Source organism: Rhincodon typus, chromosome 7 (assembly GCF_021869965.1).
Source record: "Rhincodon typus isolate 14 chromosome 7, sRhiTyp1.1, whole genome shotgun sequence".
NCBI lineage: Eukaryota > Metazoa > Chordata > Chondrichthyes > Orectolobiformes > Rhincodontidae > Rhincodon > Rhincodon typus.
Window position 1 is genome coordinate 21,344,418 of NC_063338.1, and position 14,373 is coordinate 21,358,790.

Consider the following 14,373-nt stretch of genomic DNA (forward strand, 5'->3'; position numbering starts at 1 on the left):
CCAAGATCTCTTTGTTCAGCAACACTCCCCGGGACCTTAACATTAATTGTATAAGTCCTGCCCTGATTTGCCTTTCCAAAATGCAACTCCTCATGTTTATCTAAATTAAACTCCATCTGCCACTCCTGGGCCCACCGGCCCATCTGATCAAGGTCCCATTGTACTTTGAGGTAACCTCTTGGCTGTCCACTACACCATCAATTTTGGTTTCATCTGCAAACTTACTAACCAGCCCTCCTATGCTCACATCCAAATCATTTATATAAATGACAAAAAGCAATGGACTCAGCACCAATCGATGTGATATACTTAATACTCTCAAACAGCAATTTAGCAAACTTCAAAAAAAATATTAAATGATGGCTGTGTTTCTGGTGGCATGGTGTTATAACCATCTACATTTGAACCTCAAAAGAGTTGGGACTAGTCTCCTTTTGGGGCAATGGCTACTGCTTTTTGGGGAGAATTTATATTAACTTGTCAAGGGGATAGCAATCAGAATGGTCTCTTTGTTCCACCGTTGCAACCTTCGTGTGATAACGGTGACAGCAATAGTACTTCTTCTCACATACATCCTAATTCTTCCAATATTGTCACCGTTTTAACATTTGCACTTTCATGACCCTGACCAGCTCCTCTTTACCATGTATTCCCAATCCTTCTACAACCCCATCCTCCACCAGGATGGCCTGAAAAGTTTCCACTTCTGTCTTGAATAGAGATTCACACAGTGCCATCCGCCCTCACGCTTCTTCTGTCTGGCTGAACTAAGACATGTTCTCACAGTGAACAACTTCTCTTTTAAATCAACTCACTTTCTTCGCATACAAAATGTTGCTATGAGAACCCACATAGGTTTTAACTGTGCTTTTTGTGTGAAATGTGCAATATTCTAGTTTCTAATTCCCCTTTGCTTCTCTCACCCAGCTCTCTTTCCTGTAGATTTCTACTGATGTTCATAATTGACCTTTGCTGAAAGAAATTAACAAGTTCAGGTTTTGGACAACAAGAGGATAAGCCTTAGGTGCATACACTCCACAATCCAGTGGCTTTGTCAATATTAGCCTATGAAGAATTGTTAGTTGAAGCATATAAAGGCAGCTGGTCCCTACAGAACCATAAGGCATAATCTGATGATATTTTTAAAGCTGTAATATATAGCCAATTAGAGTCTCCAACTGACCAGGTTAGTGTAAGCTGCTAAAGTTAAGATTTTATTATAATTCCTAATATTCCACTTGTTTCAACCCAACCATACAAAAAACAGATGCCGTGTCCCTTTGGGTAGAGGGGTAGCTTTGTTCATTCATATGTTAATGAAAGAATCTACATTAATTCATGAGTTTCTAATTTTAATTAGTTATTAAATTAAAACATTAGACTATTACCCTCTGAAAATCAAAGGTAAAACAATGGCACTGAGCTAGCAATAGAGTCATGGTCCCTTAATTCTGACTCTTAAAGGGCAGTCTAATTCATGAATATGTTAAATAGTTTCTGTTTTATGGTATGATCTATTGTAATTCCTATATATTAAGCAAATGGCTGGAAATGTGCTAAAGAGATAAGCAATTCTGCCCACTTGATTATGTAGTGAGTTTAAATATTCAGATTGTTCTAGTCCTCAATTTATTAGAGTGGAATCTTCCTTACAGGCACCCATGGGTAGCATGATAAAACAAAGATTTTTTTCTACCCTTGTTAGACTTGGAGAATCACTCTATATTTCCTATACCTGGCCATTTCTACTACCTAAGCACATTCGGTCCCATTGGTAACCAAAAGACTGTAAGGTCATTCTGGAGTGGTGTTTGATAAAATTAAAACAGAAAAAGCTGGAAGGACTCAGGTCAGACAGCTTTGGTAGGAGTGAGAAGCAGAATTAATGTTCCAGATTATTGATCTTTCATAAGAATTTTGTTTTAATATGAGCATTTGAGGAAGAACTGGTATCTGTCTGCAAGTCCAAAGATCTGCTGGTTAAGAATCAGCTTGTTCTGTCACATGAAGACCCAAGACAGCAACTCAAGATCCTTAGCAGACACCGTCCTTTAATCAAGCCAACAACAATGCTTGTCTGCAAATTATTGAATCTTCCTGCGTCTTTCTTTCCCCAGGGATATCTTGCTGCTCTTTGTCCAATCTATTGACCTTTTGTCACCCTACTTTCCTCTATTGATGATCAACTCCCTGTAAATGACACTTTCTGATTTCCAGCTTTGTGTGAGTTCTTCTGGGATTGCTGATGGCAGTTATTCTGTCTTTGTATTTTTGTCAACAGTTTTCACCAAATGACACTTATTAATTATCCTTTTGCATCTTTCATGTACTCCTTCAGCAGTTTCTGAAGGTTGATGTCCCATTTTATCTCTGTACTAGGCATCTGTTAAAAGGCAAATCTGGTGAAGTCAGTCAACAGATTTAAGCAGTGTGTTCATTGTGGAAACACCTCAGCTCCACCTCCAATAATCTTTTTCATATCTCCCATTCTGCTGGTATTCACCTCAAAATAAAATGGTAAATAGGGGTGGCACAGTGGCTCAGTGGTTAGCACAGCTTCCCACCTGGGTTCAATTCCAGCCTTGGATCACTGTGCGGAGTTTACACATTCTCCCTCTACCTGCGTGGGTTTCCTCCGGGTGCTTTGGTTTCCTCCCACAGTCCAAAGATGTGCAGGTTAGGTGGATTAGCCAGGATGAATGGCATGTTATGGGAATAGGGTGAGGGTCTGGGTCTGGGTGGGATGCTATTTGGAGGATCATTGCAGACTTGATCGGCCGAATGGCCTGTTTCTGCACTGTAGGGATTCTATGACTCTTTGGTTCTTCTACGTAACAGAACCACAAACACAGTATTTCATATTCTACTGGCAGGGTCCTAGTGTAATTCCAACTAAAAATAATTAGAAATCATAATAGTAATCAGAAAAACATAAATAAATAAGTTTGCAATCGTAAAACGTGACAATGTACTTTTGGATGTGAGATCCAATCTTCTCCTTGAGAGTTTGCAGCATTGTTTAATAGTGTCCTATGTGATCTGGTACTTTATCCCCAATTGCCACTAATCATATGGAACCATTAGCAATTAATATTTGCAGGCTATTCAAGACTGAATTTAAGATATTCTATCCCAATTCTAGTCTTGGTTCTGGCTTTTAACTACAACATAATTTAGGTCTTGAGTAATATTCCCTCTATACAGTCTTAACAGTGCAGATTAGAAGCCAGTGCATCATATTTTGAGTTCATTGAAAACTGTCTAATCATCCCATGCGCTCAAAGTGAATAACCCTGGTTACACCAAGGCAGTATTCTTGACAGTGATATCTAAAGCTGTGCATTAGGGTTCATAGCATTCAGAATTTGTTCTAAACAGACTTAAGGAGATTGCCCATCATTGACTTCACACAAATTTGCTTCAAAGAAAGGAAACTGCTAGAATTAGTTCTTGGAAATGAGGTTGGCCTTGTGAAGCAAGCATCATAATCACTGAATTATTACGGAAGAGAAGGTGCATTTGACCCTGCAGCAGCTTCAGCATTCAATGTCTTTTTCTGTATCCCTGCACACCATTACTATCCAAATAACCATCCAATGCCCTCTACAGTGCCTCAATTGCCACATTTCCAGGTAGTACTTTGTTTGCACATCACTTTAAATCTATGCCCTCTCATTCTTGTTTCTTTTACAAGCGAAACAGCTTCTCCATATCTAGAGATAGTAAGAACTGCTGATGTTGGAGTCAGAGATAACACAGCGAGCTGGAGGAACACAGCAGGCCAGGCAACATCAGAGGAGCAGGAAAGCTGACGTTTCGGGTCGGGAGCCTTCTTCAGAAACGGGGGAGGGGGAAGGGAGCTGTTATTTCTTCTCCATATCTGGTCTGTCCAACCCAATCATGATTTGGAAAATTTCAATCAAGTCTCTTCTCAGTTACCTTGTCTCCAGGGAAAACAGTATCAACTTCTTCAATCTGTTCTCATAGCTGAAGTTTCTCAATCCGGAACCCATTCTAGTAAATCGCATGTGCACACACTCAAATGCATTCACGTCTTTCCTCTAAAGTGGTACTCGCAACTGCACACAATACTCCAGCTGTATCTGGTACGAGTTCAACTTCACCTCCTGTTACCCCTGTTAATAAAGCCAAGAACACCATCTGCTTTGTTGACTACTCTGTGCACTTGACCTTCCATCTTCACCGATCTGTGCACATATACACACCCAGATCCTTCTGTTCCTGCAACCTTTTTAGAATTATACCTGTTGAAATGCTTATTGACATGAATTTCCATAAGACATTTGATACAGTACCTCACAACAGGCTTGAGGAAAGTTCTAAGTCATGGTATAAAAGTGGCAATATGAATACAAAATTGGCTGAGTGATAGGAAATGGAGAGTAATGATCAATGGGTATTTTTCAGACTTGCGGAAGGTTTGTAGTGAGTTCCCCATGGGTTGGTTTTGACACCCTTGCTTTCCTGATGTATATTAATGATCTGCTTCTTGGTGTGCAGGAGACAATTTCCAAGTTTGCAGATGATGCAAAACTTGGAAGCATTGTAAGCTGTAAGGAGGACAGTGCAGAACTTCAAAAGGCCATTGACAAGTTGGTGCAGTGGGCAAATTAGTGATATTCAGTTTAGGGAAGTGTGAGGTGAAACATTTTGGTATAATTAGAAATATCTATAGAATATGCAGGTAAGCAAGACTTGGTGTGTATGTGCATAATCCATTAAAGGCAGCAAGACAGGTAAAGTGAATAGTTACCAAACCATAGGCCTAGGCTTTATTAATAGTGGCATAGAGTACAGGAGCAAGCAAATTATGCTGATCTTGTGTAACATATTAATTGGACTCAGCTAGAATATTATGTATAGTTCTGGACATCACACTTTATGAAGTATGTTTACGTTTTGAAGAAAGTGCAGAAAAGATTTACAAGAATGGTTCTAGCGATAAGGAACTTCAATTATGAAGATAAGTTTGGACTGTTTTCCTTTCAGAGAAGAAGGCAAAGAGAACTAGAGATAACGCAGTGTGGAGCTGGAGGAACACAGAAGGCCAGGCAGCATCAGAGGAGCAGGAAAGTTGACGTTTCGGGTCAGGACCCTTCTTCAGAAATGGGAGCTGGGGAAGGCAGGTGGGATGGTGATAGGTGAGTGCAGGTAGGTAGTGGTGGGGATTGGTCAGTGAGTTGGTAGGAGCGGATACGTGGGAGAGAAGACAGACAGGTCAAGGAGGCAGGAATGACAGGGAGGGTTGGTCATGGGATAAGGCCTGGGGTGGGGAGATTTTGAAACTGGTAAAGTCCACGTTGAGACCATTGGGTTGTAGGCTCCCAAGGCGGAATATGAGGTGCTGTTCCTCCAGTTTCCGGGTGGCGTCATTGTGATACTGGAGGAGGCCCAGGATGGACATGTCACCCAGGGAGGGGGAGGGGGAGTTGAAATGTTTCGCGACTGGATGGTGTTTTGTCGTTTATGTGAACAGAGCGCAGGTGCTCTACAAAGCGGTCTGTCAGCCTCCGCTTGGTCTCACCGATGTAGAGGAGGCCACATCGGGAGCAGCGGATGCAGTAGACCACTTTGACGGATGTGCAGGTGAACCTGTGTCTGATATGGAAGGTTTGTTTGGTTCCTTGGATGGAGGTGAGGGTGGAGGTGTAGGGGCAGGTGTAGCACTTCCTGGGTGACACAGTACAACCCAATGGTCTCAATATGGACTTTACCAGTTTCAAAATCTCCCCATTCCCAGCCTCATCCCATGACCAACCCTGCGAAGCTCCTACTATCTCCTCCCTGTCATCCCGCCTTGGTTGACCTGACACAACCTGTCCATCTTCTTTCCCACCTATCCACTCTTCCCACCTATCCACTCTTCCCACCTCACTGACCAATCCCCAACATTCCATACCTGCACTCACATATCACCATCCCACCTACATTCCCCAGCCCCACACCTCCTCTCCATTTATTTTAGAGCTCCCTTTCCCCTCCCCCATTTCTGAAGAAAGGTCCCAACCCGAAACGCCAACTTTCCTCCTCCTCTGATGCTGCCTGTCCTGCTGTGTTCCTCCAGCTCCACACTGTGTTATCTCTGACTCCAGCATCTGCCATTCTTACTATCTCTAGGCAAAGAGAACTGATAGTTTTCAAAGTCATAATAGGGCTGGACAGAGCAGATGGTGAGAAACTATCTTCTCTTACAAAAGGATTAAGAATGAGAGTGCACTGATATATGGTAATTTTTAGAAGAAGCAAATGTGATTTGAGTAAAAACGTTTTCACCGAGCAAGCACTTAGGGACCAAAACACATGGTCTGGAAGTATAGTGGAAGCAGATTCATTGAGCCATTCGAGATTATTTATATAGAAATAGTATTCAGGATTGTGGAGAAAGAGCAAAAGATCATAATGCTCATTAAGAGAGCCAGTGCAGACGCAATGGGTCACAGCTTCCTTATTCACTACAATAATTTTGTGATTCGTCCTTTTTGCTATTTTTGTTCAGTTTACAGCTCAAAGTATTGATTGGCCACTTTTAAGTAACCTAACCAGAGACGATAAATTAAACTCCATAACTTCAAAATTTGTATTCTTTTGGTTGGTCTCTGACTGCAAGTTGGAAATAAACAGGATGTTTTTGTTGTTCATTCTTATGAAATGAGTATCACTGGCAAGGACAGCAATTATTCTTCATCCTTAATTGTCTTGAAAAAGTGTTGAGTTGTCATCTTGACCCCTGTGGTACAGATGTGCATCCATAGTACTGTTAGGGATATCCAAAATTTTCACCCAGCAGCAGTGAAGGAACAGTGATATAGTACCAAGTCAGAATGACATGGGTGCAATGCAAGGTGTGTGATTTGTATAGGATAATATCATTTATTTTAGAGATTGCATTTTAAACTACTGGCATGTCTGAGGATGTTTAATAATTAACTTGAGTCTTTCGGGAGGCATGACTTTAAAAAAAAACAGTATGTGTCAGAGGTTAGGTGATTAGGCTTCTCCTGGAATGATAATATCAATTTAAAACAATAAAACATAGGAGCAGAAGTAGGCCATTCAGCCCATCGAGTCTGCTCTGTCATTAAATGACAAAATGTCTGATCTGATTAACCATCAACTCAACTTTCCTGCCTTTTCCCCATGACTGTTTATTCCACTACAGATTAAAAATCCATCTATCTGAGCCTTGAATGTACTTAACAACGCAGCCTCAGCAGCCCTCTGCAGTAAAGAATTTCACAGATTCACTACCCTCTGAGAGAAGAAATTCCTCCTCATCTCTGTTTTAAACGTATGACTGCTTATTCTGAGATTACACCTTATTTTAGACTCACCCACAAGGGAAAGACCTTTCCACCTCGACCCTGTCAAATCCTCTCGGAATTTTGTATGTTTCAGTAAAGTCACCTTTCATTCTTCTAAAATTATTCCAAATACAAATTTACTTGTATTGTGAGAGTTTTATGATCAGAGAGAGCAAACATTGAAAGGCATTATCTTCCTTTCGATTGAGAAGAATCAAGAATTGATTGGTGCTTAGGAAAGGCCCGTAGATTGCAAAGTATTTGTTTCCGTTCGTGGAAGACCCAGCTGGGTTATAGAGTTGTACAGCAAGTTGTACAGCACAGAAACAATCCTTCAGTTCAACTCATCCATACTGATCAGATATCCTAAATTAATCTAATCCCATTTGCCAGCATTTGGCCCATATCCCTCCAAATTCCTCCTATTCATGTACCCATCCAGATGTCTTTTAAATGTTGTAATTGTACCTGCCTCCAGCACTTTCTCTGGCAGCTCATTCCATACACACACCACCTTCTGCGTGAAAAAGTTGCCCCTTACATCCATTTTAAATCTTGCCCCTCTCACCTAAAACCTATGCCCTCTAGTTTTGGACTCCCTTACCTTGGGGAAAAGATCTTAACTATTTACCCTATCCATGCCCCTCATGATTTTATAAACTTCCAGAAGGTCACCCTGCAGGCTCTGATGCACCAGGGAAAAGAGCCTCAGCCTATTCAGCCTCTCCCTATAGCTCAAACCCTACAACCCTGACAACATCCTCATAAATCTTTTCTGAACCCTTTCTAGTTTCACAACATCTTTCCTATAGCAGGGAGACCTCTTATGGTGTAAGAGCATTTTTTCCTGCAGAAAGAAATTCATTCAGAACACTTAAGAAATAGATTACCACACTGCAAGGGTTTCAGTTTGAAAATTCCAGAAATGATTGGTTGGAACCTGAAAAGGTAATTTAAAGCTATGAAATCTAAAGCTCAGTTATGTGAATAATCAAGGAAGAGGCTATCAAGCTCTCCTGACTGGGAATTGAATGAAACATTTAAGTCAAACCTGGATAGAGAAGGGAAACTCCCTCTGTTTTCTGACTTCTGTAAAAAGCTGATGTTTGTTAGATGGGATTTATTTTGCATATGTTTCAAAATCTTTCAAGTTTCGCTTTATGTAAACAGCTTAGTTTGTTCTGTTTTTATCTTGAATTATAGAATCCCTACAGTGTAGAAACAGGCCCTTCAGCCCAAAAAATCCACACCAACCCTCCGAAGAGCATCCCAACCAGACCCATCCTCCTACTCTTTCCCTGTAACCCTGCATTTCCCATGGCTAACACACCTAATCTACACATCCCTGAACACTATGAGCAATTTAGCATGGCCAATTGAAGAATCCTTTAAAAAATGAGGAACCTTCATTTTTTCTCGGTGATAATCTTCTGTTTTATTGTTGAAGCCAAATCTGCGGCATTACTTATGTTTCAGTGAAAAACCACGTTGGTAGATTTTTTTTTAATGGTTTATCATGCTGGATTTGAGTCTGGGATCTGGCTCGTCCAATAGTAACATCTGCTGGGATCATAACAATGGACTGAAAGGGAACTTTCAGGTGATGGTGTTCCCATATGTCTGCTGCCCTTGTCCTTCCAGATGGTAGATGCCATGATTTTGGAAAATGCTGTTCAGGTAGTATTGATGAGTTGCTACAGTATATGTAGGAACATAAAGCTTAGGACAAGGAGCGGGGCATTTAGTTCTTTGAGCCAATTCTGCTATTCTGTAAGATCAAGATATTGTATATGGTTTGCCCTCCTCTTGTCGTGTTGTGGTACCTCTGAGTCAGGAGGTCTATGTTCAAGTCCCGGCCTGCTCCAGAGATGTGTCATAACATCTCTGAACAGGTTAATTAGAAAATATCTATAAGGGTAAAGTTTCCCATATGTTACCAATTTGGTCAGATTTAAGCAAAGTTAGGCACATTCTAGTACACTTTGGCAGCAGCTTACGATCAGAAGTTTATATATGAGAGGGTATTTAAGGACTGTCCTTCTCAATCTCTCCCCTCACCAGAGGTGTGATGACACTCAGGTTAAACTGCTACCCCTGCCTCCCTCCACCCACCCCCCAGCCCTCTCTCTCAGTCTCTCTCTCTCTCTCTCTCTCTGTATTGAGAGCAGCCTTATGACAATGGATATAGTTCATGATATACATAGATATGACTATGTTGACTTTACCTACCTTTATTTAAAACATGATAATTCACCAGATATTGCCTCCTTCTACAGAATGCCAGGAAATGCAGTTTGGTTGAAAATCTTAGGTAGGACTGATGTTCTCAGCTCAGTACTTTACATCCACTCATGATGTAGCCCACAAAGTTAAGCACTGGGTCCGTGCACCAGGTCTCTTTTCTGACCCATTCCAGAAGCGATAACAAAGACTTTGAAAACATATGGTATAAATTCATCGGATGATGCCAGAGATAGGAAACTAATGAGGAAAAGTATAGGATAAGGAAACTGCTTTCGTCAGAGCAGAGAAGGCCAAGAATCAATACAAATAGAATATTTTGATTGATTATTGTCCATTTGAATAGTATAGAGGAAAAGACCAAATCATCTGTTAATTTATTTATGTGGGATATGACAAAGCCAGCATTTGTGTCTTATCCCTAATTGCTGTTGATGTTAGATGTGGTGATGTAACAACTTGAATCACCAGTTAGCTCTTTGGTACAATTTGTGTAGGAGTTGACCATTTCATCCCTTAAGCCTGTTCTTCCGGGGTAGATCTAGTTCCAGGTTTCTGCCCTTGATATTCCGTGGTGTCTAATGATTACAAAAGCCTACTGATCTGAGATTTAACTTTCACACTTAATGTAGTGTGTAACAATGCCCTCATCCTGTGGAAAAAAAGGAATAAGAGCATTTGGATAGTATTGAGTCTTAATGTTCTGAGAGCTGAACAGATGTACCCCTACTAGCTGTTTGTACATGAACTATTTATTAGCCCCTGCAGATTGCAGCTTTACTGGCTGATGAGCTAACAGCATCATTCATACTTTTGCTCTTTACTCTGTTTCTTGCAGCTTGCAATTCTCACAGAACTTTCTCGCAATCGAAACAGTGACAAGCATGGCCTATTCCATCCTGGTTCAGTGGCAAACAGCGTTTTCCAAAATGAAAACTTCCAGCTGCGTTTGTCACCACCTCCAGTCATTGAGGACTAGTGCTGCAAATGATGTTTGTGCAATCAAGTTGGACTGAACATTCTTAACACATCCCTGACAGTTCTAATTTTTGATTCAATGCAAATGCTGACATTATCGGTTGCCCTTGTATGACAATTAATTCTTATACTTAAATCTAATAAAGATATGTTCTAAGTTACCTAATTGTTTCAGTATTTGTCAATAGATAAGTGCAATGCATGTTTCCACTTTCTGCAGAAGCTTTAACAAGCAAATTCACAGCCTTCTTAACCAGATTTGCCTTGATTTCTAATTAAGAAACATATTCTTGAGATTGGGGAAGATTTGGATATTTTAAAGCTAATTATTGCATTAAGAAGGTGCTTGTCCTTTCAACAGTCTTTCTCACACTCTCTTGAAAAGTAGAATTCTTGGTAGGGTACAGTTCCTCAATCACTAGCCTTCCCGAGATTCATGTACAACTGACCGTTCTTTGGTCTGTATCTTGATTGTGAACTGTACAACTGTTTATCCTTTTTTTACTCCCCCACTGTACCTAAATAGCGGTTAGAAATTCTATCCCGTGGGAGCATTGCAATCTCAGTCTGCCCTTGACGCACAAGTGTGAACAGGAAAGGTAGCCCTGGGTTTTGTTTCCTCTTGCTGAGGCTATTTATAGTATTCACTGTTATTCTGGCTGGTACCAACTGATGAGAATCGGTTAGCTCAGTTGGATGGTTGGTGATGCCCAGTGACACCAACAGCGCAGGGCACCAGGAAGGTCCCGTGTTCACGAACTTGACCCTTGTCTGAGGTGTGGTGGCCCTCAGGCTGAATTCACCATCAACCATCCCTCTCTCTCTAGTGAGAGGGTATTCCTTTTATTCCATTATGGTGATTGCTGCTGCCACAACCAACTAATTCAGACAAGCTAGTCATAGAGTCGTACAGCACGGAAACAGACCCTTCGGCCCAACCAGTCCACGCTGAACATAATCCCAAACTAAACTATTCCCACCTCCCTGCACTTGGCCCATATCCTTCCAAATACATGTTATTCATTTACTTATCCAAACGTCTTTTTAATGTTGTAACTGTACTTCCTCTGCAAGTTCATTCCACATGTGGCCCACTCTCTGTGTAAAAAAAATTGCCCCATATGTCTTTCTTAAATCTTTCTTCTCTCAACTGGGGAGATGATGGCTGAGTGGTATTATTGCTGGACTGGGAATCCAGAGACCCAGATATTGTTCTGGGGACCTGGGTTCGAATCCTGCTACAGCAGATGGTGGAATTTGAATTCAATAAATAGCTGGAATTAAGAATCTAATGATGACCATGAATTTATTGTCGATTGTTGGAAAAACCCATTTGGTTCACTAAGGTCCTTTAGGGAAGGAAACTGCTATCCTTACCTGGTCTGGCCTACATGTGACTCCAGACACACAGCAATGTGGTTGTCTCTTAACTGCCCTCTGGGCAATTAGGGATGGGTAATAAATGCTGCCTGGTCAGTGATGCCCTCATCCTGTGAATGAATAAAAGAATTAGAAACTTTAGAATATGCCCCCCAAGACTTGAAATTCCCCCACCATAGGGAAAATACACCTAAAATTCACCTTATTTATACCCCTCATGATTTTATAAATTCATAGATTCATACAGCGAAGAAAAGGCCCTTCAGCCCTTTGGGTCTGCACCAACATAACTACCACCAAAAGTGCGCTAATCCCAATTTCCTGCACTTGTCCCACATCCATGTATGTTTTGATATTTGAGGTGCTCATACAAATATTTTTTAAACGTTGTAAGATTTCCAATCTCCACTACCTTCCCAGGTAGTGCATTCCAGATTCCCACCACCTGCTGATTGAAAAAGTCTTTTTCCCAAATTCCCCCTGAATCCCTTGCCCCTCATCGTAAAACTATGCCCTCTCATGATTGACCCCTCAAACAAGGGAACAGCTGCTCTCTATCCACCCTGTTTGTACACCTCATAATCTTATGCATGTCAAACATGTCCCTCCTTGGTCTCCACTGCTGTAAAGAAAACAATCCAGAAACTATCCAGTCTCTCCCTATAGCTCAATTTCTCCATCCCAGGCAACATCCTGGTGAACATCCTCTGTACCCTCTCTAGTGCTATCACATCCTTCCTGCAGTGAGGTGACCGGAACTGCACACAGTACTCCAGTTGTGGTCTGACCAATGCTATATACAACTCCAACATTACCTCCTTGCTTTTATACTCCATGCCATGACTGATAAAAGCGAGTATCCCATATGCCTTCTTAACTATTCTATTCACATGCTCTGCCAACTTCAGGGTTCTGTGAATAATTACCCCAACATCCCTCAGTTCCTCTAAGCTACCCAGTGTCCTGCCATTTATTAAATAGTGCCTCATCTTGTTTCTGCTTCCAAACTGCATCACCTCGCACTTATCAGGGTTAAATACCATCTGACCAATCCAAGTATATCTTCCTGTAACCTACAACCATCTTCTTCGCCATTGACCACTCTTAACAATCTTGGCATCGTCTGCAAATTTGCTTAATATTCCCCCCCACATTTTAATCTATATTGTTTATGTATATAACAAATAATAAGGGTCCCAGTACTGTCCTTCTGGTACACCGCTGAACACCGGCCTCCAGTCACTCAGACAGCCTTTTTATCCTACTACTAAGCCAGTTTCTGATCCATCTCACCAAGTTTCTCTCCATTCCATGTTCTTTAACCTTCTCAGTCAGTCTCCCATGAGGCAAAATGTCAAAAGCTTTGCTAAAGTCCATATAAACTACATCAACTAAACTTTCCTCATCCACACATTTGATCACATTTTCAAAAAATTTCTAGCAGACTTCTTAGGCATGGCCTCCCTCTTACAAGGCCATGTTTACTATCCCTAATTAACCTATGCTTTTCCAAGTGGGTATTAATTCGCTCCTTCAGAATTTTCTCTGATAGTTTCCCTACCATTGACATGAGGCTCACTGGTCTGTAATTTCCTGGTTCATCTCTACTGCCCATCATAAAAAATGGAACCACATTTGCTGTCCTCCAGTCCTCTGGCACTTCCCTCGTAGCCAGCGAGGAATTAAAAATTTGTGTCAGAGCCCCTGCAATTTCCTGCCTTGCCTCCCACAGCAGCCTGGGATGCAATTCATCCAGGCCAGCGGATTTGTCTGTTTTTAAGTCCGACGAAGCCTTCAATACCTCACCATTTCCTCCATCAAACTGTGCAAGGCCCTCACAGTCCCTTTTCCTGAAATCTGTACCTATATTCTACTTTTCCAGAGTGAAGACCAAAGAGAAGGATTCATGCTTCAAACACACTTGCCCTCTTGGTCCCTAATGGGCTCTGCTCTTTTTTATCCTCTTCCCTTTAATACATTTATAAAATATCATAGGATTCTCTCTAATCCTGTTTAAAAGTTCTTTTTCATACCCCTTTTTGCTCTTCTAATTGCTTTCTTACTTCCCTCCTGCACTTCCTATATTCGCTAGGGCCACAGCTGAATTGCTCCCTTTAGACTTGCTCAAAGACCTACTCTTCTTCCTTATCCAGCCCTGCATTGTCCGAGTCATCCAGAGTTCTCTGAACTTATTGCTTCTATACTTCTCTCTAAAGAGTACATGTTGGACCTGTACTCTCCCCAAGCTGCTTTTTTGAATGCCCCCCATTGCTCCACTGTGGACTGACCTGCAAGGAGTTGTTCCCAGTCTGTTGTGGTTTATTTTATAAGCCTTTGTAAGGCCATGCCTTAATCTCCTACGGTTCAATGAGAAAAGCCCCAGCCTATGCAGCCTCTCCTTATAACTCAAACTATCCATTTCCAGCAACATCCTGGTAATTCTCTTCTGAAC

General features: G+C 41.4%; 1 protein-coding gene across 5 annotated transcripts in view; it reads left to right on the forward strand.

Annotated features, from left to right (window-relative positions):
• vps8 (VPS8 subunit of CORVET complex) overlaps positions 1–10,702 on the forward strand; it is a 518,442-nt gene extending 507,740 nt beyond the window's left edge. For all 5 annotated transcript variants that reach the window (XM_048598730.1, XM_048598733.1, XM_048598732.1 and 2 more), the window contains one exon: positions 10,402–10,702. In XM_048598730.1, the coding sequence (XP_048454687.1) occupies positions 10,402–10,542 (141 nt within the window). In that variant the 3' untranslated portion in view covers positions 10,543–10,702. The remainder of the gene's footprint in view (positions 1–10,401) is intronic.
• Positions 10,703–14,373: the final 3,671 nt, after the last annotated feature.